The 25,499-nt window shown below is 35.7% G+C and overlaps 1 protein-coding gene across 1 annotated transcript; it reads right to left on the bottom strand.

The window, feature by feature from the left end:
• LOC110456592 (receptor-type tyrosine-protein phosphatase gamma-like) lies at positions 1-19,688 on the bottom strand. The gene is made up of 24 exons (XM_021507414.1): positions 19,504-19,688; positions 18,155-18,175; positions 16,936-17,109; positions 15,735-15,947; positions 15,322-15,459; positions 13,051-14,350; positions 12,590-12,732; positions 11,407-11,567; positions 10,890-10,977; positions 10,429-10,502; positions 9,828-9,864; positions 8,153-8,250; positions 7,809-7,937; positions 7,051-7,196; positions 6,253-6,388; positions 5,917-6,057; positions 5,433-5,529; positions 5,029-5,093; positions 3,915-4,046; positions 3,491-3,613; positions 2,373-2,524; positions 1,929-2,064; positions 502-609; positions 1-168 (listed from the first exon to the last, which is right to left on the bottom strand). Exons 1-24 carry the CDS (start codon positions 19,565-19,567, stop codon positions 64-66), a joined length of 3,981 nt encoding a protein of 1,326 aa, XP_021363089.1. The 5' UTR covers positions 19,568-19,688; the 3' UTR covers positions 1-63.
• Positions 19,689-25,499: the final 5,811 nt, after the last annotated feature.

Raw genomic sequence — 25,499 nt, 5'->3', positions numbered from 1 at the left:
AACATTCAACCAACTTTTAATACACTTTATTAGGACTGAATTAATGCTGCGCTGTAGCATTGATTAGCTATCAATATAATAGTACACCCACCCAGTTATAAAAAAAACAACGTTTTGAGTATGTTTGTCGTACATTGAGACCTCCAAATGGTCCATACTCCCGGAACACTGTACAAAAACAGAAATAAATTGTAGTTAAGATCTGTATAGCAAAGCAAATAATTATGCACATTGATATTATTTGTTGTTGTCGACAAAGTAAGAAAATAATGATTTGAATGGTAGGTCTGATGCTCTACTAGGGCAAATTACACATTATGTACTTTATATATCAAAATCACCGTTGCATTTGATATATTGCAGCCAATCAGCTTAATACGTTTCTGTCAGCATGTTTGATGTAATGCAGCATATACTATGGGCGATGATTGATCGATCGATTCTCTTATAAGTATTTGTATGATTGGTTACACAAGATGAAAATCACTGATGACGTCATACTAATGTAGTCGGAGACACGACAATGGTATCGTCCGGGAGTTTGATACAGGTTCCATCAGATGTATCCGTATAGGCTACCGCCACGTCAAAGCAATAGGAATACTGCACCTGGAACGAACAAAACGAGAAGATATAACAGCAACAGTACTGACGTAACGGAAGCTGGGTACTACATCTGGACGGATCCAAACGGAAGCCAAAACAATAGGAGTAATCGTTAAATGGTTTTGGAACAAACATAACGAAATGAAACTATATAATTTCTACAATATGAATGAAATAACATATGGGCAAAGGATATATGTATTATATGAATGAGGTTGTTCCATGAACATGTCCGGACGGTTTATCGGTAAATACTCTCTCACCAACAATGATACAATGTGCATCACCTAGTTTTCTCTGACATTTTAATAAAAGAAATCAGTTCAAAAAGCGTCGAGTACTTGCTTTATCAGGTATGCTTAACATATGTACTTTTCACGCGTTGTAAGACCTTTTGTCTGTGACTCTTACTTATCAGGCTCTGTATGATCTCTTGCCTGTGATTCAAAATAATGTACTTACCTGGCTCTGTATGACCTCTTGTCTGAGGAACAAATGTGCTTACCTGGCTCTGCATGACCTCTTGTCTGAGGATCAAATGTGCTTACCTGGCTCTGCATGACCTCTTGTCTGAGGATCAAATATGCTTACCTGGCTCTGCATGCCCTCTTGTCTGAGGATCAAATGTACTTACCTGCCTCTGTACGACCTCTTGTCTGAGGATCAAATGTGCTTACCTGGGTCTGTATAACCTCTTGTCTGAGGATCAAATGTGCTTACCTGGCTCTGTATGACCTCTTGTCTTGGGATCAAATGTGCTTCCCTGCCTCTGCATGACCTCTTGTCTGAGGATCAAATATGCTTACCTGGCTCTGCATGACCTCTTGTCTGAGGATCAAATGTACTTACCTGCCTCTGTACGACCTCTTGTCTGAGGATCAAATGTGCTTACCTGGGTCTGTATAACCTCTAGTCTGAGGATCAAATGTGCTTACCTGGCTCTGTATGACCTCTTGTCTGGGGATCAAATGTGCTTACCTGCCTCTGCATGAGCTCTTGTCTGAGGATCAAATATGCTTACCTGGCTCTGCATGACCTCTTGTCTGAGGATCAAATGTACTTACCTGCCTCTGTACGACCTCTTGTCTGAGGATCAAATGTGCTTACCTGGCTCTGCATGACCTCTTGTCTGAGGATCAAATCTACTTACCTGCCTCTGTACGACCTCTTGTCTGAGGATCAAATGTGCTTACCTGGCTCTGTATGACCTCTTGTCTGAGGATCAAATGTGCTTACCTGGTTCTGTATAACCTCTTGTCTGAGGATCAAATGTGCTTACCTGGGTCTGTATAACCTCTTGTCTGAGGATCAAATGTGCTTACCTGGCTCTGTATAACCTCAGGCCTGCGGATCTGTAGATGCCGAACTGAACGGAAGATGTCCACACGATTATACCAGTCGATGCATTCCACAATGTTACACACAGCGCAGTACAACCCGCATCGTTCAGCTCCATCCCTGAGTGTTAGATATGTCAAAAAATGAATGTTTGCTATTTTTTTCTCGAATATATTTCCGAATAAAGATGTTTCAGCTATTAAGCATATTTCTGCTGGGACGTCATTGGTTAAATGAGTAAAGGCGAATCATTTTAATGCGTCCTTGAAATTGACCTACATACGATAAAGCATAACCTTGACACTGATAGATATACGGCAGTAATATAACATTGACGCCAACCTGCTAACGAATACCAATTATACGCAACAGTTTGTAATTTGTTCTTCATTTGTCTATACATAACTTGATATGACCTTCATACTGACCTACATACGACCGTGACTCGACTGTGACCTCTGTCCTCTTGCCATTTTTGCGTCTCCTGGTGTAGAGAAATGAGGCTAGCACAGGTCGGAGGTAGCTGGTCTTCCGTATTCCATGTTGACAAGTAAAACACCGCCACTTCGTTCTCCTCCTTCTAAATTCATTAGACGAAATAAAAATGATATAGTTCAGTCATCAAGAAACCATCTGCATTAAGGATCCCTGTTCCACTGTACTATGGTTTTCATAGCAACCTCCTTAATTTCGTTTTGGATCTACATGTAACCGTAGAACAATTGTGCCAGGACACTTTCGTTGATCAGTTAGCTCAGCCGATTAGAGCGACAGTAGAACAACCTGAAGTCCAGGGTCCGAATTCCAGTCCAGCCCCGCTGAATATTTAACACTTATAACATTGTTGTAATGGGGTGTTTTTTCAACTATATTTTTATCTCTTTGATAAAAGTCCCTCTTTTCAGAAATAACCATCGTCATATAAAACAGAACACTTTCCATTGCAAATGATTACAGGTTTCGGCAGTGGCATGGGGATAACTAAGAGACCAATGGTTGGGCTTCTCCGACATGGTCTCTGGTTAAAGCTCCCAGACTGTTTCGATTTAGGAAATGAAACTTAAACGGTATTGCTATTATTGATATAAAACATTTGCACAGCACCTTATCTCTCAGGGAAACTGCTCTAGGGCGAATAACATTTAAAATGGTAGACATACATGTATATAGTCAGCATAGCCAGGACAGTGTGGCAACAACCGTACTCTAGCGTATCTTACCACGTGATCATAGAACACTCCATACTTGTATACGTGTTCTACCCTTTGATTACAATAGCTACATAAACCCTAACATCCAACCCATTTCTTGATACGCTCTTTTCTAGGCAGGTGAAGTTGGACAACAAGAAACCATAATATACGGCACTCTAAACAGATGATCTTAAGCCACACTGACAAAGTTCTTGAATTCTTTTCCAGAAATATATATCCCCCACAGGGTAACATTGAATTTGAAAAAGGTTGAGGTTGCATGCAATTTGAACAGAGTAAAATACATTGTAGTGGATGATTTTAACATGTAGGTAGGTAAATATTGTAATTACATCACGTGTCAAGATGTAGGCCTTCCTCTCTATGTCGTGTGGTCCTAACACAGTGTCTTTATGTCTCACAGAGAAAGCCCCATAGGTCTTCTCCTGTTCTGTACCAGGGAGAACATACACGCCCTACATCAAATAAAACAGTAGCACGTCCTGTTTCAATTGCTATCGCAAACATACATTTATTAATTTTTGTTTTGTCTTTCGTAAAGATGTTTCCACATTTATCTATCAGAAAGCAAACATACTGATTCTAATAAACGTAGTTATCGGAATCACATTGCTTAGATCATAGTAACAAAACTGCAACTTGATATTCAATTTGTTACTTTCCCTCGAATTCAGGAATGACATAAATATGTAACGAATGTTAAAGAGATTACATATAAAATTGAATATTCCTATGATTGGTTTCTGATAAACTTACCGGTTCATCTAGAGGATGATCAAGACAGACTATTACGTTACATTCCTGTTCATGTATCATCTGCCAGAACTGTTCTGTTGTAGAAGACAATGGTATCTCAGTAACAATGTAGTCAGGCTTACTTCCAAGGTTCTGCATCAACAGAGAAAAGGCTTTGTACGATTGTTGTACTAAATACAATATACTATTTGATATTCAATACACTGTATTTATCGATGTGTCGGACACAAACTACTGATTTGTCAAACCATTGAAAGATTTTTGGAAAGAAGGATATGACTGCTTCCACTACCTGATCATACTTTCTTTCTGTCCTGTCTCCCTAGCTAGTAGCATTCTCAAACTAATGTGACTGACAGAGGTGCCGTCATTAGGTTTCATATGACACTGTCTAGGTTGTGATGTTTCAGTGTGAATACAATTCAAATGATCTTTTAACTTGTCGTCATATGATCTTAATGGCAAGCCAATTTAACATTTATTCAAAGAGAAATGTCGATCCCGAATTTCATAAAACTATGCAAGATATTTTATATGGTATATGAAATATCTTATATAATATCTCTTATGTAATATATAAGATATATTACATAGAAATAAATGAGCTGCTATATAAGATATCTCATATGCTGTATGAGATATTTAATTTAATTTTCTATGTAAGATATCTCATATGCTGTATGAGATATTTCATTTAATTCTCTATGTAAGATATCTCATATAATATGAAATCTCCTCATTATATAATATATCTTGTATAGAAATTTTAACAAAATGTCAAAAACCTTTAGTCTCCCCACTCGGAATCTCTCGAGGATGTAATACTAGAAAAGGCAACAGGCTTGCTGTCAACACGTGGACCATTCGCCATAATGTGGGAGCCCATCTCAAGGGTGCGTGAAATTGCAGCCTCTGAAAGACGTGCTCCGAATGATTCTCGGAGGCGAAATTATCTTCCAATTTTCAATGCCATGAAATCTCATTCTATATAAGATATTTCATATAATAACGATATGTAAAATCCGAAACAAAAACGAAACAAACTCGTATCAGTCTTGAGAAATGCACGTGTCACGAGAAATGCTCTGCCATGCTAACTCAAACAAGTACATACCGGTAAAGTTACAGCATTGATATAATCCTCTTCACCATCGTCTAGCTTCACTCTGTAGTCATCCACTTGAAAAATACATTCCCTTTGCATTTAGTAGATATAACGGTGGCTATGTTTATGGGGACGGACGATGTTTAACGGGATGTACGATGTTTAACGGGATGGACGATGTTTATGGAGATGGACGATGTTTATGGGAATGGACGATGTTTAACGGGATGGACGATGTTTAACGGGATGGACGATGTTTATGGGGATGGACGATGTTTAACGGGATGGACGATGTTTAACGGGATGGACGATTTGCGAATGACAAAATGATATTTGGTGACTTAATCAAATATTTCAACATATACAAATACAATCAAAAAAATCTACATTGACCATACAGTAGAATATCACACCTGGTAACACTGTTGTTCCGTTCCTCCTGGAATTGTGTTCCTGGTGTGCGGCCGAGTACGCCTCACCCCCATACCTTAGACGGAGTTGTTGGAGTCTCTGCAAGAAAAAGGTGACCGTTTGGATGAAGGCAAGACTTTAATATCTTTTTCAAACATTAAAGTTAGTTTGCTGCTGATCATAATCAACTCATACAAGTGTTACACTGTTTTGAATCTTTGAATTTGATTTCACTGATAAAGTATACGCAACGTTCAAAACAGTTGAACAAGGAAAGTCATCATATAACGCGTTCTATTTATTACCGAAAGTAAATAGGATCCCATCTATAAAGAACCATTTTCATACTATTCTCTCTCCCACACTTTCCATTGTTGTGTTGATGTGGTATCAATCATTCGTTTATAATCAAATACATATGCCATCAATACTGAATAACCTGATATTCTGTTAATTATATTAACAAGAGAGGAACATTACTTTCACCTTGAACCGTTCCTGGTTAGTGTGTTTGTTTACTCCATTGCTGTTGATTTTCCATTTTTCGCGCAAGTTTTCAGCCTTGACCAAGGATTCCGGACTGAGGAACATTTCCATCAGAGTATAATGGAGAAACACGTACTGATTCTTAAAGCAGACATAGATATATTGACATTAACAGATATAAATGAAAACAAGGTTTTAATTCTACACAAATGTATTTTTTTTATCATTTGTCATGATTTTTATTGTCAATCTTTTCCCCCAAAAACTCATTAAGCTTTGCCCCCAAACAGTTTATTTATATTTGTTTTGATATTTTTAAACATAATGTACACTTACCAACGTCTGCACCATACGAGGTCGGCATCTCCTCATATACTCCACAAACAGATGAATAGTCACGTGACCCGTCTTACGTCCCTGCTCACTCAAAGCATCGATGGCGATGAAGGTTCCAGTACGACCAACTCCAGCACTACGTGAGAAAATTACTACCATCCTAATGCAATACATATTGTTTTCGTGGATGAATATTTGTGCTTCAAATAAGAGAACTTTAAAACTTTGGAAAAATGTTTTACACTTTATGGTGACTGATGTGACATAGCGAAACATTATTTTGTTATCCTTACTGCCAATTATTATCTTCATTTTTGATTTCGGAACCGTTAACGTTTAATGAAAAAATAGGATACTTTGTATGCGATAATTCAAAGTAAGATAGAAAGAAAACTATACTACAGCGCATCAACACAAAAGGGATATAATCTCATATTTAAGTCGACACAAAGAGACAACAAAAGGAAAATACCGATAACACGATAACAAAGAAATTAAAACTAATAATTGATGTTATGTAGGATCACTAGCACATTTTCAATACCATTTTCACCTTTGTTTATGAAACCAGCGCTCGTAATATGTATCTATTTTTATATCCAGACAATCCGGAAAGCGCCAGAACTTAATGTCTGAAGTCATCACTTTCTATATTTTCTTCACGACTTTCCAGTAGGTATTACGGAGTTTTAAAGCAGTTACTAGATTTGGTATTCAGAAAATCACGAACACGTCTCCTGGTTCTTTACCCGTGTTAGGCATAAGGTAATATGGGATAGATTACACTTTGTTACCTACCTGCAGTGTACAACCATAGGGCCTGTCATGTCCGAGTGTTGACTGGTCACACGGTCATGGAACATAATCAACGGAAAGGCTTCCGGGACACCGTGGTCCGGCCAAGCAGTAAACTGGAACTGTGTCACTTTCCTAGATTCCTGTGACTGATTAAAACATTTGATACACAATATTGCAGGTAACAATGATAGCTACTGACAATGAATTATTTTGTCTATACTTACATAACCAAAAGTTGTGTATCATCAATGTTTCGATGACTACAGTTTAAACCTAGTCAAAAGACCACATCTATAAAGAAATCATCTTAAAAGCAACCAACTTAAAATTATCCTAATGTTAAAAGAACGTTTTGTTTATATACCAAATACAAAAATAGACCACTACATGGACTTCCTGAAAGTTTGGAAGGTGGTATCTAAATACTGGTTTGACGGTTTATGCAATGCTTTATAACTAAGCTATCATCGCCGTTTGACATAGATGACTGCTTATGCGATAGTCAGTTGCACAGTTTAGAGCTAAGGTTATATATCGTTACATATATGCACAGTAATAAATCAACATAATATTAATTGTTGTGAGTACTAAGCATGCTGTTTCTAGAACGTTACTACTGTAGTGATTCGCGGTTGAACGAAATACTATATTCGAAGGTTTTTAATTAAAGAGTAGTGAGCGACCGGACATCTTGTAATCTAGTCAAATTTTGTCGGTCCGTTAGGCAAACGTGTAATGAAAATTGTCATCACTTATACCTGACTATCGGTGATGTAGAAAGACCTTAGCTTGTAGACAGGGAAGTGGTATTCGTTCTCCATTGTTATAGTGAGGTTATCAACAGACATTTTCTTATTCTCGTCCGGCCAGTACTGCACACATTTTATCTGAAAAACACACAAAAAATCAGAAACATCAAAATCAAAATTAATAGACGAATCTCCTTTGGAACATTTGTATGTTTACGTGCTAGCAACTGCTAATGTCAAATAATGACGGCAACTTTAAAACATGTCTTCTCTATTGCATCCTTATGAAACGAAAGGTTTCCACGATGCAGTTCAAATGATTTGATAAAGAAAACAACACAGACGATTCGTACCTTTTCATTTTCCTGTAATTCTGTCAACATGACGATCTTTTCCGAGCGTTCCTTCCAAATCATTCTCCAGAAATCGCCGACCGTGTGTTTCAGCGGCCCTGAAATGTTAATAAACTATTTATAATGCTCTATCTACATATTTATTTGACTACGTGGTTAGGTTGGTTTCTTCACCAACAGGTTTTTCTCAACTCAGATCAATAATATTCGTATCCACCTTAAAAAAGTATTTTCTAAAATAATTGTCCTGCAATAACCTGAAGTTTGATACATATGTTACATTCAATATAACGTAAGACAATTTATTACATTAGCTTTTTTATGCTTTTTATGTCTTATTTGTTTTGGAATTTACTGACACAATCATGGCGTCATGATTGTCTCCCTTGCGTTAACGCCGCAAATTTTATCAGCCATTTATCAGACCATTTATGACGAATGTGCGCATAATATTGTACCCCCAAACCGTAAGTTAGAATCAAATGAAAATAATGGAACGAAGCAAATGTTTAGAATACTTCAGGACAGAATGCTAAAATGTTTAAGGTAGCATACTATTAAAATTATACAAACGTTGTGCAGGAGTCATGTATGATACATGTATTACTTACAGACATATTTTTGAACTTTAATATGAATTAAGAAACGTAGATTATTATGGCGTCCTAATGATGTTAATTGCCTATAATACTTTCTTAATCATTTTGCTCTAGCTAGGTGGTTGGATAAACATTTCAACTAAGGTTTGTAACATTGTCTTGTTAATTGTAAATATTTATTTTACAACAATTGTGAAACAAGTTCTATCAACTTACATTAATTATTTATTGACCCACGTGGTCTGGTAGGTGACCCAATACCTTTTCACGTCCGATCGGGGAATAGAACCCCGGTTATCTTGCGTTATCCACAACGCCACCCAATCACCGAGGATGTGTTTAAATAATCTGTATATTTGTAAATATCATCCCGGAATTTGTTTTTAAATTTTAATTTAACGGAAGTTGTTCAGGTGTCTGTCATTGAGCACAGATTCGAAACAATGCTAATTAAAACAATGGATTATCTTAAACATCTTAATTTGCGGATGTGTACATATCCCACGTTTTATACAATGGAATCTCAATAGTCTAGTGGCACACGAGGCTGATTCCGAATTCCAATATGTTACCGCTTGCTGTACAGATGAACAACTGGATACGTGGTTGCTTGATTAACGAAGCTCCGTGAAAGGTCTGTGAAGTGATACAATTTTGATTAACGAAGCTCCATGAAAGGTGTGTGAAGTGATACAATTTTGATTTCATCACTAAAATGTAGTGGAAGTTGACACTGACTTTGATTGGTTCACATAAAACGTGGACATAACATTTCATTGAACTCTATCAAATTTATTAACAAATTTCAGTTGTTTTATAATTAACGGTACAGCGAACTTAAAGTGTTATTATTTTAATATTAACTAGGTAATGGGCAAACTATTTTGCTGTTTTAAAATGTATTGGTCCTAGCATTTTTTGATTGTTTAAAATTAACTTGTTGGACAACATTTTCATTGTTACAGCTTGTACTTTGTAGTACACATATCGTAGCTGTTTTGACATAAATCAGATGGTTTTAATATTATTTCAAGAATGGGTATATATGGTTGATATATTTTAATAGTATAACTTACCTTGTGTTGCAATGTAAGCCTTTGGTTGTTCAAAACTCTGAAGGACAAAAAATAAAGCACATTGTACATTACCATCTGTTGTTAAGATTAGTGAATACGATGTATTCTTCAAAACCAAAACCGATATCGACGTGTCCTTTCATGTTCAGACCAAATTGGAATCTATAAACGATATTCATATTGAAGTTTTTTTAAAGGTACCATTTAAAAAAAAATGAAAATATACTCAACAACGTATCTCCGTCGTAACATAACTTGAAGCATTCATCTGTTGCAATAATTTCTATTACTTCTAGTGTTAGCTGATTTTGTTTTTTATTTCATATTCGTATTGTCATGTTGTTTATTCATTCGAATTGTGATGGAATTGAAAAAAATCTGACCACTTAAAAATCATTTTGCTTAAATATTTTATCACCAACATTTTTAAAAGTTCCATTTTCATTTATTTCTTATGTTCTATATGTTTTCTTCAAATACAACTTTCGAACTACTCACTTTATAATATGAACACTTTCTAGACAAATAGTGACAGTACAAATACCCTTATTTCCATTGGTTTGACACAAGACACTTTATAGATTCAACACGACTTTCTTACATCAATGTAGCTAGCGTTGATATAGTAATTTTCCTCCTCGTCATTGGACGTCAATGCTACCCTGGAGTGATCAACTGTAATAACAATATGTATGATATACAATTTTAGTGAGTGTTTACCTTCACAGGTGCCGTGTTCAGTCGAACCACAAACATAAGTACAACAACTATATGAACGATTTATCTAACTTAAGTGCCAACAAATCACGAATTTTGTTATTGGAAAAATTGTTTATAAACCCCCTTAAATTTCTTGTTATATAGTAAAATATTATCTCGTGTATATGTATGTGTTCCGGGTTAGGTTCTAAAAGGATATTGAACTCTTTATCATTCCATAATTAACATCACCTGTAAGCAGAACCTGGAAATGTATTTTTTAGACCAGCTTGATTAATCAGATATGAAAAAGGAACTTATTCAAGTACCTTAATATATGTACACATGCAGCAGAATACTCACATGTAGTGATGTTGACATATCGGTTCTTCCTCGAGTTCTCGTTACTAGTTCCTATGCTGCATGGGCTGATATCGGCACCTGACAGACTCTAAAACGGCATCAAGCAAATTATATGGTAAAGGTTCCTTTCTCACACAGATCTCAAATCAAATGTATTGGGTTGTCATGTAGATCAACGTTCCTACCTCAGTATAGTTTGTCCTTTAATGTAAATGCGTTTTCCTACTTCAAACGTGCGCACCGTAATACATATCCTGTTGGCTTGATGGTGTTTGACACTGGATTTTATTTTGCTTTCAGGCAATTTTTTTCCCTCAAAAATGTTTTAAAAAAGCGTGTTATTTTTCCTAGTTTGTACATGATTGTCAGGTATGTGTAAATAATAAAAATCATGAGATCTGATCTCTTAAAACTCTTTTACATTTTTTTTTAGTTATTTAGCTCCATGTCCCCAGTTAAACCATAATATGCTGACACAAATATCAAAATAGACCTAGCCAAACTGACCAAAACTGACCATGAAGTTTTTGTTGAAAAGTGCCCGATCTTTCATTATTGTTAAGTGATCCTGGATATCCCCCACTGGTGTGCTCTTGGCCTGACTCGGCGAGAAGGAAGACAGATTGCACGAAGCTAATAGGGAGGTATTAAAATCACAATCATCCTTGTCCTCAGTGTCTGTAAATGCAACACAGATTGAAGTTCAGCTTTATGCGATATTAAACCGTATACTTAAAAAATCTCCAAACATGACATTGAAATATTCTTCATATCGTATTTGCTAAAAGGTTTCAAAAAGTATAAAATGATAAAGATTATAGTCAAATTTGAGCTGAGAGACCACCAAAGGGAAGGCTTGATAACAAAAATCGTCTCTTAACAGAGTATGTATATATATGTAAAGTAAACGCCTTTGTGGAAATGAGAAACAAGAGATGGTTGCTATATAAAGGCTGTCTCTCGAGCATATTTGACTTTAGTTGGATACAGTATCCATACGTATGATTTTTAAGCTCGAATTCCTCTGATCTGGAACCAACGTATAAAGGGTTATTTTCTCGGGCTTAAATTTTCGCGATTTATCCTAAAATTGAAAAGTAAATTAGACATGTGAAGGATTTCAATTTTCACGGTGTTTTAAAGTGTCAAAATTCAAAGGCTTTAGTACAGCATATGGAGCAACAAGTAATTGTATTTTGTTTAAAAAATCATCAACAAAACTTTTAGATGATTTATGTGATACAATATATTTCCAAACATCGTATTGAATCAATATTGATGCATATAGGACTTGCTCCCTTTTCCATGACGACACATCGGTTATGAAGTTTACTATTATTGCTAAATTTTTCACTTGTAATATTATTCTGCGGATCATATTTTTGCAATCACGTTATTGACCCGCGAAATCACAAAAATGTCAACCATGCGGAAATATCCTGATGTACGGTACTTTATTATATTTTATCATTGTCGGTAGACTGTGAATACATTATTTTACCGACACGTAGAACGTTCAATAAATTCGACATGGCAAAAAAGATAGAATGTAGTGGATTAAGTTAGCGCTAGTTTGATTACTAAATATTTTAAAGGATTCAACGAAAATATTAATCTAGTTTGCAATTATAGACTTTATAATGTTTCCACGTTTTTGTCAGATATACACAGATCTACAACAGCATGCAATGGCGTCTCACCGTCCACTTTAGTAGTTGTGATGTCTCCATTGCTTCCATATGTCTTTGCTGCAGCTGCAATGTCAGGGAGAGGCAGTCCGTTAAAACCCTTGAAGCTGTCACCTTTTTCAAAGTCATGGCTTCTCTTCTGGCGCACCCTTCGTCTGATTTCAGGAAAGATTTATACTTGTTAGAAAAAATAATTTGAAAATAGCATAACATCAAATGACATACTCAAAGTTAAGTAGTTTTTACAGGTATTTTTTAATCTTGTTATTTTGCTTAATTTCACGTACACAGTTTGTGTTCGTTGTGCTATAACTCTGTATCGAATAAAAGCAGTTATGTTTCATTGAGACTTTGTCGGTATATCAATAAGACTGTAACAATAAAGTGCAGAATGTTTAAGTGCTTTTATATATATAAAGACATCTTCTGAAGTATATGTAAGCTATGGCGCGTAGTATAATACGTATACATACCTATACATGTATACTGTTATAATAAGGGTGGAAAATAAGAGAAGAGCAACGACCACTGCAATCAAGACGACGAGGTAATTCTTGGAGCAGGAGAATCCTTCACAGTCCATACCAGACGTCTCTTTACCATTCGGGGCTGTTAGTTCTACTTCTCGAACGACTTGTGAAGATTTTGTGACGTCATCCGAAAAAAATACTGTGCTGCTTACTTCTGTTACAGTGAATGACCACACGTTCTCTGTAACTATTTCTGATATGTGCATTTCAGAGGTTACACTATCCAAGTCTTGCGTTGTGACTAACGAATCATTCCGTGATTCATCGGTACCGTCCCCGGACCAGTCGACGTCCATAGTTGTTGTGGGAGAGGAACTTTCTTCTACTGGGGAGGAAAGCATAAGAGTTGTTCCTGAATCATCATCTAATGTGTTCCAAAAGACATTCGGGTTAGAGGTTACATTTTGTATATGTGAAGAGTTAAAATCTTCTGAAGCTTCATCATAGGAGGTAGCTGTTTCTTCGGTATAACCATCAATGTCAATGACGTTAGTGCTCTCCTCTGTTGTAGAATGTGAAACGTCCAAGAACATACTGGTCGACTCATTCACTTTGTTACTTCCAGTAGTTTGGACATCTGATACATCTGTTGGTGACGTCATTATTGCTCGTGTATCGCTTGTAGAACCTACTTGAGTGTTGCCAGACGTCACTGATGAAAATGTTGATGGAAATGAAGATGACATATTAAGCCTACTTCCATCAATCGTACTAGTAGACTGTGTAGTCCTTTCGTCCTCAGTTACAAAAAGAAAACTTCCGGAGGTTTGTTTCGGCACTGTCGAGGTCATTCCTGACGTGTGTTCCGTTTGTCCCGAAATTGCAGACGTAACTGCGCTTACCGTAGTTGCAGCATCCGGTGGACTACTTGAAAGCATATCTTGGGATATATTCGTGTCTGTTGTGGCAACTGTGGTGTTAACTGTGATTGTGCTAGTCTTTGGTAGTGAGGTCATGTTGATTTTTGGAACTTTTGTTGTTAAGTGTGCTGTCGCTATCGTTGTTGTTGTTGTTGTCGTTGACGATGATCTTTTTGATTTTGCTGTTGTTGGTGATGTCATTGTTGTTGTTGTTTTAGTTGTTGGCGGTGATGTTATAATTGGGGTTGTTGTTGTAGTTGACGAGGATGTTTTTGATTTTGCTGTTGTTGGTGATGTCATAGTTGTTGTTGTTGTTGTTGTTTTAGTTGTTGGCGGTGATGTTATAATTGGGGTTATTGTTGTTGCTGTAGTTGTCAAGGTTGCTGAAAAAAAGAATTTACGCCAATTACATATTTTTGTTGCATTACATTCAGACTACAACGTACGTACACTGTACATTTGTGTGATTGTATTCCGATAATATTTTGTCATAAAATGTATTGAATTATTAATGTTAAATAGATATATAATTGTTTTAGCATAGCCCTGAGAAACATCCTAAATATATCAGTTATCCAAGCATTTATTATTCAGACCCATCTATAATATAAAAAAATATACAAATAATACGAACGGCATTATTTAAACCACTAATATATTTATCATAAATTAAATAAGTACATGATCAACTATTTTCTCTATTTTGGAGAAAAAAATCTGTTAACTAAGTTATAAACCTGCAAAAAGTAAAAGCTGATATATTAAATATTAAAATGTATTATGTATTTGAATGGTGTATTCATTTCAAGTTCATGAAATTTCCTTCAAGCAAAACGATTAAAACTGGGCAATAACTTTATTACCAGCATTATTTATGCATAACTGTAAATAAATTTCATATCAGAAACCTGGCAAATGACAGCTTTCAATGTTATTGCAGACTTAATTCACATGTTAATGGCAGTCTCATCTTTTTGGATTTTTTTTTATACGAAATACATGAATTTCCGAAAATGTTCCCAACTCCTACAATGTCTAATTATAAATCTTCAGCGTCACAACACAGTTATTTCGCTCAACATTAACACAATACGATATACATTTATTACATTCTATGCAAATATCCTATACATACTTTGAACGATACCACTATGGTAGGAAGATCTTCAAAGTAGAGTAATTGCATGGTAAAATAAGCACACCATTGCATTTATTGTAGAAAAAAATATGTTAATTTTGGAAATATCTGGTAAATAATTTTACACAGAATTTTTATTTATGAAAATGTTTGAAGTGATGATCTTTGCATTATCCTTTTTTTCGTATCACAATCATTACATTATTGTCGCATTACCTATATTACAGAGATATCCATTCCATCCTTTCGCACATTCGCCCGGACAATTTCCAGTTACAGAGTCACAAGTGTCTCCTGCTGCACATGCGCCGCACGTGTGTTCACATGCTGCTCCCCAGCGACCAGATACACAACCTTGAATGATACAAGTGGTATTTTTAAGATGTCTCACTGCTAAATTCTACAGCGCCACACTTTAAATTATTACTTGAGATCCTCCTATTTGATAATTGTGAATTTGTTTTTGTAATAAAATATAATAATTACCATTGGGGTGATTGTTGTTTTGATAACTAGCTCTAACCTAAGGTCAGCGGACTAAATTGATTATTCACAATACTATTACATCGTTACAAAAACATGGTTATGTTACATCGTATGTCTTATATAACAGTTTCTTTTATACTTACCGTATACTTCAACTTCACAGAAGCGCAGCTCCGTCGGCCTTATGACGTAGACACTCCGTGCTGATTGGAGGACACAACTGGTGTTGGTATCCATGGCGCCGTCCGATGGTATGTCGTCATAGTTTGTAAAGCAGTTCTTCTTATTGGAAGCAGACGTTGTATCAGACAGTTTGATCTGGATGTTTTTCATCATTTGTAAATCTGAATTAGAATCTGTGGAAAAAATCAAAAAACTCCTTGCAATTAATATATTTAATTGAGTTGATTACATAGACATATTTATTTTTATGTCACTTTTCCCTTCTTGGGAACAAATGGTATAAATTAATGTTTGGTAATTGTATATTACAAATAGTGTACTAAAGATCATATAAAATCACTTATAATATTGTTTGAATGCATTTTTACGGCGCTATTTTTTCAGCCGTAAAAACAAAGTGCAAACATCATGGTCAGAATAACACATATATATATTGGTGTGACCATAACTCAAATAAACACAACGTACGTCCATGATTCAGCATCAGGATGGGACATCGTTGATTACATTTATAAATTTGTCATTTAACCAAAGTTCCATGTGGTGTAAATTCTATCATTAATATTTACATTTCCAATGTAACAGCCTCTTATTAGACCTACGACTCAAAACGTTGTAATACAAGCTTAAAACAACTATTACTAATGCGTTTCCCAATCGATGTTCGGGTCTTTCCGATTTACTGTTATAGGAATAGTGGAACAATGATGTCGTGACGTCAAACTTTGACGAAAATTCCCGAATGGTTTCCGATTGATCACAAGGCGGAAACGGAAGTAAAAGACAGCACAATATTGTTTCCCAATTAAAAGAGGTTGTTCCATCATATGGTAAATCAGATTGATCAAAATGTGTCAGAAACAAAGAGAAACCTCCCAAATGATACAATTAAATTTGTTGCTTTGAAAGTAAATACAAGGACTAAAATAAATACATAGATAAAGTTACGATGGAAATTGTTTGGACGGAACTGTATTTCATACCATCATAAATGTAAAAAAAAGAGGCATACTTGTATCAACAAATTTTCTGCAAAAATATAACACCCACGTATAGAGGACATTCGCTGAAAATTGACTAGTTACACGTTCATTGAGTGCAGACAAACAAGTCTTTGTATGAGCAATTCTGAATCAGAGCTGGTGTTCTGTTGTGATATACCTATGCCGCTGTGTCTGACGATGACGCGATGTACATTATGGAGGCCCCGAAGGTCGATCCATACACGGGCGTTTTTGCGGGGCCGTCTATATTGTATACAGGTCGCTGTGTCGCCATCGGCAGCCTGCTCTACACTGGAAATCTTGTTGGAGCGGGGAAGAACCACCAGTTTCTCTGTCGGGACAACCACATCACGTGACAAATTAGTTTCGTCATACACAGACAATGATTACATCTTAACACTGTATGAACAGGTACCAGTGTAACGAACATCCCTTAACGTGAAGAAATTCTGATAATGCCTTCAAAAGTATAGTGTAAGGAAAGACCGTTCACGATACTGGGATTAGAAGATAATGCAGTTTCATAACTCACGAAATAATTGTTTTTACGATGTATATCTGATGTTGGGAATAAAATATAAAAGAATCAACAATTTCTCAGAGTTGAAAATTGGTTTCTAACACTGTAAATATAGATAATTCGTAAAATGATTCTCGCTTTTGGCATTTCTGAATTTCATTTACTTATTTGACAACTTGCAAATTAACATTAACTTAACGGATTCTTGCAAAATATCAAAAGCATTCTACCAGCTTTTACATCTCCAGAAATGTTATGTACTTCACACGTATAGACACCGTCTACATGTATTTCCTTCTACACGCTTTTGGATTTCGACACCTCTTAGAACATGATAAAATTTAATATTGACTTTATTCTATCCATTTGTATCAGTTATAAGTAAACACATTTTACACTGTATCTTACAGATATTTTGTATCAAAAGATCTTCTTAGACAATTCTGTTAATAAGAAATAAAATGCAGAAAAATACCCATTTTTTAAATCTGCTTCCGATATTTCATATCAGAATTAAAAAAGGATGCCTACCTTCATCTAAAGTATAGCTGCTGATTTTTTTTTAATTCATTAGAATCCAAGCGTGGACAAATTTGAAACTACCATATTGTTGTGCAGTCTCTATAAGATGTTTGATTTTATTCTATAATAATTGCTAAAATAATGAATTTAGTCTTGGTTTATAATGCAACCTTTTGTCTAACCTAACCATTCTATGTGGTATGTTTATCTTGTACAATCCAGCTATGTGTGATTACGTTTGTCATTGCATCAGGTTAAACGCTTTCGTTATGTATAGCGATCAGTGCTTGTTTGCAAGCATTATGACTGAGATAATGATAAAATAGTTACTTACCAAATTTTGAAGTGTCTACATCTGAAAATAGAATAAGAATGGGTCATAAAATTATCAAGGTAATCCGGGAAGTGTCATTGACAGGTTGACAATACAAAGTTGCCACGTATATGTATTACAGGAGTTGGATATCCAAACATCTATGTACAACTATATCAGATGGTATGTTGCCATGTGATGCAACTGTTGTAGCTCGTCCAATTATGAACAAGTGCGTATGGCTCTGTTGTAGCTCGTCCAATTATGAACAAGTGTGTGTGACTCTGTTGTAGCTCGTCCAATTATGAACAAGTGTGTATGGCTCTGTTGTAGCTCGTCCAATTATGAACAAGTGCGTATGGCTCTGTTCATTTTGATGTTTCGCTTTACTTACTTTGTTGTATACTTTCAATTTTTTTTTGTAATGTTTTTTTTTTTGTTTTTTGTTAAAAAATGCTTATTTTGTTATTTGATGTTTATTTTGGTATATAGCCTTTATTTTGTTGTATAATTTTCATTACTATTTTATGTAACTGGTTGAAAATGCATACAATGATGCTTATTTCTTTATTTACTACGTGCCTTTTTGCTACATTAACATAAACACTTATTACACTGTAAGGCGATACCGCAAAGGAAACAATCGCCAAAGGAGACGGGCTTCATGGAAATAAAAATATAGCCTGCTAATCTAAGATACACGACAAGAAGAACGGATTCATCTTAAAAAGAAAAAGATTTTTAAAAAATCCTTTATTTCGATATTGTTACTAATAAAATGAAGAACAAGGCACACTGATACAACGATGAATAGTTTGATGTTGATTTTCAGTTCGCTTATATTACCCTTTGTCAGTATTCAAATATTCATGAAAACATGTGAATGGTTTTTATTTATATAGGATCTCAAATGATTGTTGTTCTGATATGTTTTGGAAATGAAACTACAGACACTAGAAACAAATCTAATACGGGAAAGTATTGTTCCCTTAAAAGAATGTAGCCTTAAAACTAATTAGTTACAGTGAAGTAAATAATCGTGCAATATCATGGAAATAAATTATATCATTCAGAAAATAATAATTTACAGTCATTTCATTACTCCCCTTCTCTATTCATGATTAATACCCATTCAAGCTAAGTAATTGAAGAACGAAAATGTATAGAAAGCTTAAGTGATATTTAAAAGTCTAGATCGTTAGTTTAATAAGATTTTGTTTATTAAGGAATGGCTAGCCTACGAAGCATGTAACAATGTCAGACTTAAAAATCCAGGCTTCAATTTAAAAATAATAAACTTATGAATTTGTTTGCTAAATATGCTCCGATAAGATGTCCGTAGACTTAGGAAAGTGACAAATAGTACTCACCTAGTGCTTGGCTAGTGTTCAGAATAAGCAGAAGAAACCCAAGGCACATACGACAACCAAGCATTTTGATGAAAAATATCCTTTTCGAAATCAAACTTTAACTATAACTGCATTATTTTGTCTGTTTCGTTCTGTAACTTTTGTTAGAAAGAAACATTCGGATCTAGTTACGTCTATCAAAAATGTTCCAGCTCAGACATACACAAACTAAAAGTGATTTGATTTTGTTATAACGCAGTGTTGAGATACTTTGATACGGAGACAAGGAATGGTTGCCTTTATAAGGATGTACAATATCAACCAACCAAGGCCAGTCAAAGCAGTGACCTTTGACCGGGGCGTATTGGTACACTGACCATCAGATCGGAAACTGGACAATGACTTCCCTTTTGACTTTTAGCGATTACTTCTCAGTAAAGCGGCTTTGAAATCTTACATTAATCTGTTGTAAGACACTACTGAGTCACGTGGGAAGTTTGATGTTTATGGTTTAATCCCGAAAAGGAGCGTGATGTAACACATGTACAGGCGCTTATATCGCTTATTATCCATAAGTGGGTATTTAATCAGAGGTTTGGATTGTGGCGGGAGATCATACGACTGAATATGTCTCACACGTACCATTGAAATCCCTCTTAAGGGGTTTCCTACGGAAAAGTGTCAGAGAATAAAATTAGTTGTGGGATCATAATCTTTCTTCAAACTAAAGACGGATTGAATCAGTCTGGTAATCGTGTTTTAAGAACAACGTAAACTATGACCATTGGTGAAACTGTTTGTTGAAATGATTGAGGTTTTTTTCTGCAAAGCGACATTTTATCACAGAACTTTTATTTTACAAAGAGTTTAGTCAATGGTCATGTTTTGCATTATGGCATTCCTAATACACGACTGCCGCCGTCCGTGTTTATCTTGAGCACTAACTACGAGCCCCCAAAAAATCCCTCCACTGTCCGATGCCTGGAAGAAATGCATTAACCAGTATGATACATTAAATACTTTACACTTAGGCATTTTATATCTTTTCTAATCTTTATTATTATTAGAAAAGATATGTTAATCCTCTCTATCAATAGGAATAACTAGGAAATACGGTTGCTAGCACTTTCGCCTATCTTCTGGCTTAATGAATGGCCCCAAAAAAGGCAAGGGCACTACTTCCTGGATTTCTTGTTATTTTTATCTGTTTTTATTACACTGGATACACTAATACTGTTTATATATAGTTTTTAATTATCTGACAAACATGATGATATATATAACTTGATTTTGTCATAGACATGTTTTATAAAAGATATGAGATATAAAAGCTGATATCTCCGGTAGATGGATCGTACACTTTAGTCATAGAAAGAGTAGGACTCCCCGGGGTGATGTCATGCGGGTAAGAAAGGGTAAAATTGTGTGCTCTTTTATGAAAATGGCCTTTTTTTATTTATTGTTTTTAATGTTTGCGCGGTACTCTGAGCTTTAAAAGAACTGACCAAGATGTTGCAATTCGAGATTGTTATCCTGTTTTCTGATACAGTCTGTTGAATTTGGTCTCATGTATATCGCTACTGTCTTCACTACAATTAAACCGTAAACATTTGTCCCACCACTGTCCTAAACGCAGTAGGTACAGAACTATAGATAATTAAAGGTACATATATTTATGAAATTGGATTATCATAAATTTCGTTTCATATGGAAAATATTTGCGAACCAGGAAGATGAAGTATGAGAGTTTGAGGATGTGAGTCGCATATATATATATATATATACTTCCTGCGCGATAACCAAACATATCCCGAGCGTCATCAGCGGTCATCGTCGCCACACTCAGCATGTCATCGCTAATAGCAACGTCCGATTTCCAATATCACATTAACTCATCGTCATCGTCGTCATGATAGACAAGATAAAGAAAGGGGCAATATAGAATTCTTCCACGATAATACCCAGAGATCATGCGGTCTGCACTCATTTGTTTTAAGTAATCTCCTACGTACCGTCACATCCCCCGCCCCCCCGAGGCTTTCACATTTTAACATTTAAAATGGGCAGTGACGTGATCGGCGACACTCAGTAACTAGTAACTACATGTATAATAATACAATTTCTCTATATCGCTTCAAGCAAACTGGGAGTGTATGTTACCTTGTAAACACCAGTTATTCGCTCTGTACAATTCTTCAAATGTTTAATCATTTGATTACAAAATGCAAGACTTTAAACTCTTACTACACAAGCAAAACGTTTTTAAAAGGGTAAATGTATTCAATACGGTGTTGATTAAGTAGAAAAAATATCATGAAACAGGTCCCATGTTTTCCTTAAGAGTCACCCTTGCAGGTCGGGGATCGGGAAAAGAATACACATGCTGTTACCCACTGCATGTATCGTGGGATGCAACTAATGGGGGAACACCCTGCAGAATTGATGATTTGCTTTGATGTCCTCTATTTGGGGACACAAAAGCGACCAAAATATATCTGGTGCTCCCATTGCAATATTTGGGATCTTTATCTTTCTTCTTCTAACTACATTTTATTTCCTAGCGCCTTGCTTGGCAACACCTCACTTTTGGCTTGAATGTTCAGCGTTCGCCTAGATGAGGAAGGCGATGGGTTCTGTCCGCAGGCCGGGACATACCAAAGTCTTTAAAAATGGTAGTTGTTATTCCCTGCTTAACGTTCAGCATTTTGGGGAATGGCAACAACTGGTTCGTCCGTTGTCAGTATAATGTGACCGGGTGGAATGCTGTGCTGGGTGCCTTCGGCATGGCATTTCAGCGAGAAATCCGCGCTATCACAAGACGGCAAGCACATCAACATACCATGTCTCCTGCATACACACACGCAAGCACGTATACACTACACACATGTAGGCACGTTCTTAAATGACCTTAGCTGTTAATAGGACGTTAAACAAAATTAAACAAAACAAAACAAAATTCATTATAAGTTGTGTAAATAGTAATATCAGACAGAACCTATGTGGTATCTATGAAGTGTTCACCCAGTAGTAACATACAATGGTTCACATGTCCCTGTGGTTTTTCTATGAGATGTACACCCAACGATTAAAGAGACATTTTCAGATACACGTTATTTCTCTATGAAGTGTTAACCGGTAGTGTTAGACAATAGTTCATATGTCTCAGTGGTATTTTATAGTGGTTCACAAGTCCCTGTGTGTGATACATGAAAAGACCGGTTTAAGTGTTTACATACACTAGTATACTTTCTACTAAATTATCTGATAAGACCAGTCACCACTGTTCGTAAAGATTCTTTTCAGTATAGTCCAGTGATATATGTCAGACTACTTAATCACGCGGTTCCTGTTTTGACACGCTGAGCACTTCCGGCCAATGCTCTGGACTGGTTTCCGGTTAGTTGTTTCAAGTCCATATTGTCCGGTGTATAGTCCTTGACCATCAAGTGACCCCAAGTCTGTGTAAACACAGGAAAACTGTTAAGTGGACATCGCCCTATCAAAGATCCCGTTTCGTCTTAAGTCTACAAGTGGCTGATTTTATTTTTAGATTTTGCATCTCATTGTGTTAACCCACGGACTTAGTTCTAATCTAATTCCGTGGTTAACTATTTTTTGATTTAAGCATATTTTATTTGCAAAAAAAATACAAAAGGGATTAGACACAAGTTATAAAACATAAAGTTCGCCTTCTCCCTTAAAGCAATAATGATGAAATATACCTATGGCTGCAAAGTTGAAAATGTTGATGACTGTAAATTTAGATGATTCAAAGGATACATGAATAAAATAAAATTGTTCTCAAAAGAGTTGCCGTGGAATAAACACATTGTCCTCTCTTTGAAGGACAAAGCTTTTCTACTGAAGATTTATAAAATTATTGTGGAAAAATAAATTTCCATAGATAGTCCGATTCCTTTAATTCTTGAAAATATTTTAACACATATTACGCCTGTATGTCTTCAATGAGTTATCTACTGGATCGCAGCACAATACTTTGTGCAGACTTTTTGGCAAGGTTGTAATTTGTTTTATTCACACAAAAAATGGAAGCAACCTTACAGTAGCTATATTGTATAGCCTGAACACAGAAATGAAAGTGCTCTTTATTTCCATTACTATTGTACAGGTTAACAATGTGTGTGCTCCGAAATTTAACATGTTAAGGTATTCGTAAGCCGGATTATTTCTTTCTACAATTTATTGCCATATATTTTCAGAGGTAGAAATATACTGACTAATCTTGACCAATCTTATTAAAATCATATCCTAATTAACGTTCCTCTACGATCGTAGAGGAACGTGATTTAGGATCTGATTTTAATTAGATTGTAATCTTGACCTCGTTAATTCCAGAATACTAACAATGAACCCCTGATTAAGGAGCTGGGAATACTAGTGCAGTAACTACACACTCCATCCCCTCCTCTCCCTGCACCCATCCACAGATATACAATGCTGAAGGGCTCTTACAAGGTACAACGCGAAGTGCATGTGTTCCGATTGGCTACACTTTCCCACATCTTGGTACATGTATTATACCAGGAAAGAATGACTAATTTGATTGGTTTGAAAGTTGAGTAAATCCGAAACTGTAGTTTTGATAACAGATTGATATAAAATATCACTGAGTCATCTAAAAATGGTACATTGTATGTACTCAACAGTCCTTGTTATTAAACCGTTAAAAAGTATCTGCGTTTCTATCTAGAAGAAATTCACCGCTTTTTATTCCACTTATTTACTGATCGAAGGGAGATCAAGTTGTTACCTAAGTGGGCGATGCCTAACGATGTCCTAGCTATCCGTTTAAGATGTAGAAAATTCGCCTTTTGGACTAAAGTGAAAAATCATTTTTAGTGGAATCTCTTCCCTTACCTTAATTCAATAAAATACGAAATTAAGGATAAATATAAGTACGAAATTAAGGATTTTTTCTGCAACGCTGTGCGCATGTACGTACTACCTAAAATGATCACCCACCATATAACCACATATACACACTGGACATTAAGACAGATATACACTTTAATTATTCTACAACAATTTCTCCTTTTTATATCAATATCACTCTTGTTAATCCTAGACGGAGGAACATAGAGGTCTTAATGTGTGTGGAAATCGGAGTATCCGGGGAAAAACATGTGGTCGAGGCAGATGACCCAATACTAGTTAACGTTTGATCGGGGAATAGAACCCAATGGCGTCTTGGTGAAAGGCGAATGTGCTATCCATGTAGCGTCAACTGACCACCCAGGCATACAAAGTTGAATATAGCAATGCTACTAGAATTTGCTTCTGGGTCCCGCTCCGCCCCGATGACTTAGTCCCTTAATCGTTACAAGGAATCGAAAGAGATTGCCATCCTGTAACAATATTCACAATTTCTACTCAAGATATGTGACGAATACAATCATGCTTAGTGACAGGGTGGATGCAAGCTTTTCGTAAGATCCCCCTCCCAACCGCACACACATTGTTAATATAATTGCAATAAATAAATATATGAATCAATAATTAATTTGGCTGTATTTTGAAACTATCAATACGACTGTATTTGATATCTGTATTTAATGCACATAACATAATACAGTATCATGCATTTCCCTAATGATTAAAAAGGACATGTATTTTTATTTTATTTATAAACTTTTAAATTTGGTGTTAGGTAATCGTCGCACAAATGCCTTATTAATTAACAAACAAACACATCGTCAAGATCGATTATATCATTCATGTCATATTTGGAAAAGAACAGGATTCAAGATTCAAGATTCAAGAAGCTTTATTTAACGTCGCATATACATGTAACATAATAACATTAGCACTGTAGTGCTATTCTTGCGACAAAAAAAATATTGGATACATTTGTTGACCGTCCCTTTTGATTTATATATTAATTGATTATTCATCCTGCCGTTCGGTCATTATCTGAAGTATATTATACATCTTTTACCTACATCGGTAAAAATTATACCGTGTAACCTATAGCGTAATGATACACGATTTATCGCCCT

Source organism: Mizuhopecten yessoensis, unplaced genomic scaffold, assembly GCF_002113885.1.
Source record: "Mizuhopecten yessoensis strain PY_sf001 unplaced genomic scaffold, ASM211388v2 scaffold8811, whole genome shotgun sequence".
NCBI classification, from domain to species: Eukaryota; Metazoa; Mollusca; class Bivalvia; order Pectinida; family Pectinidae; genus Mizuhopecten; species Mizuhopecten yessoensis.
Note: the sequence above shows the minus strand (reverse complement) of the source record. Positions and strands in the feature narration are given on the sequence as shown.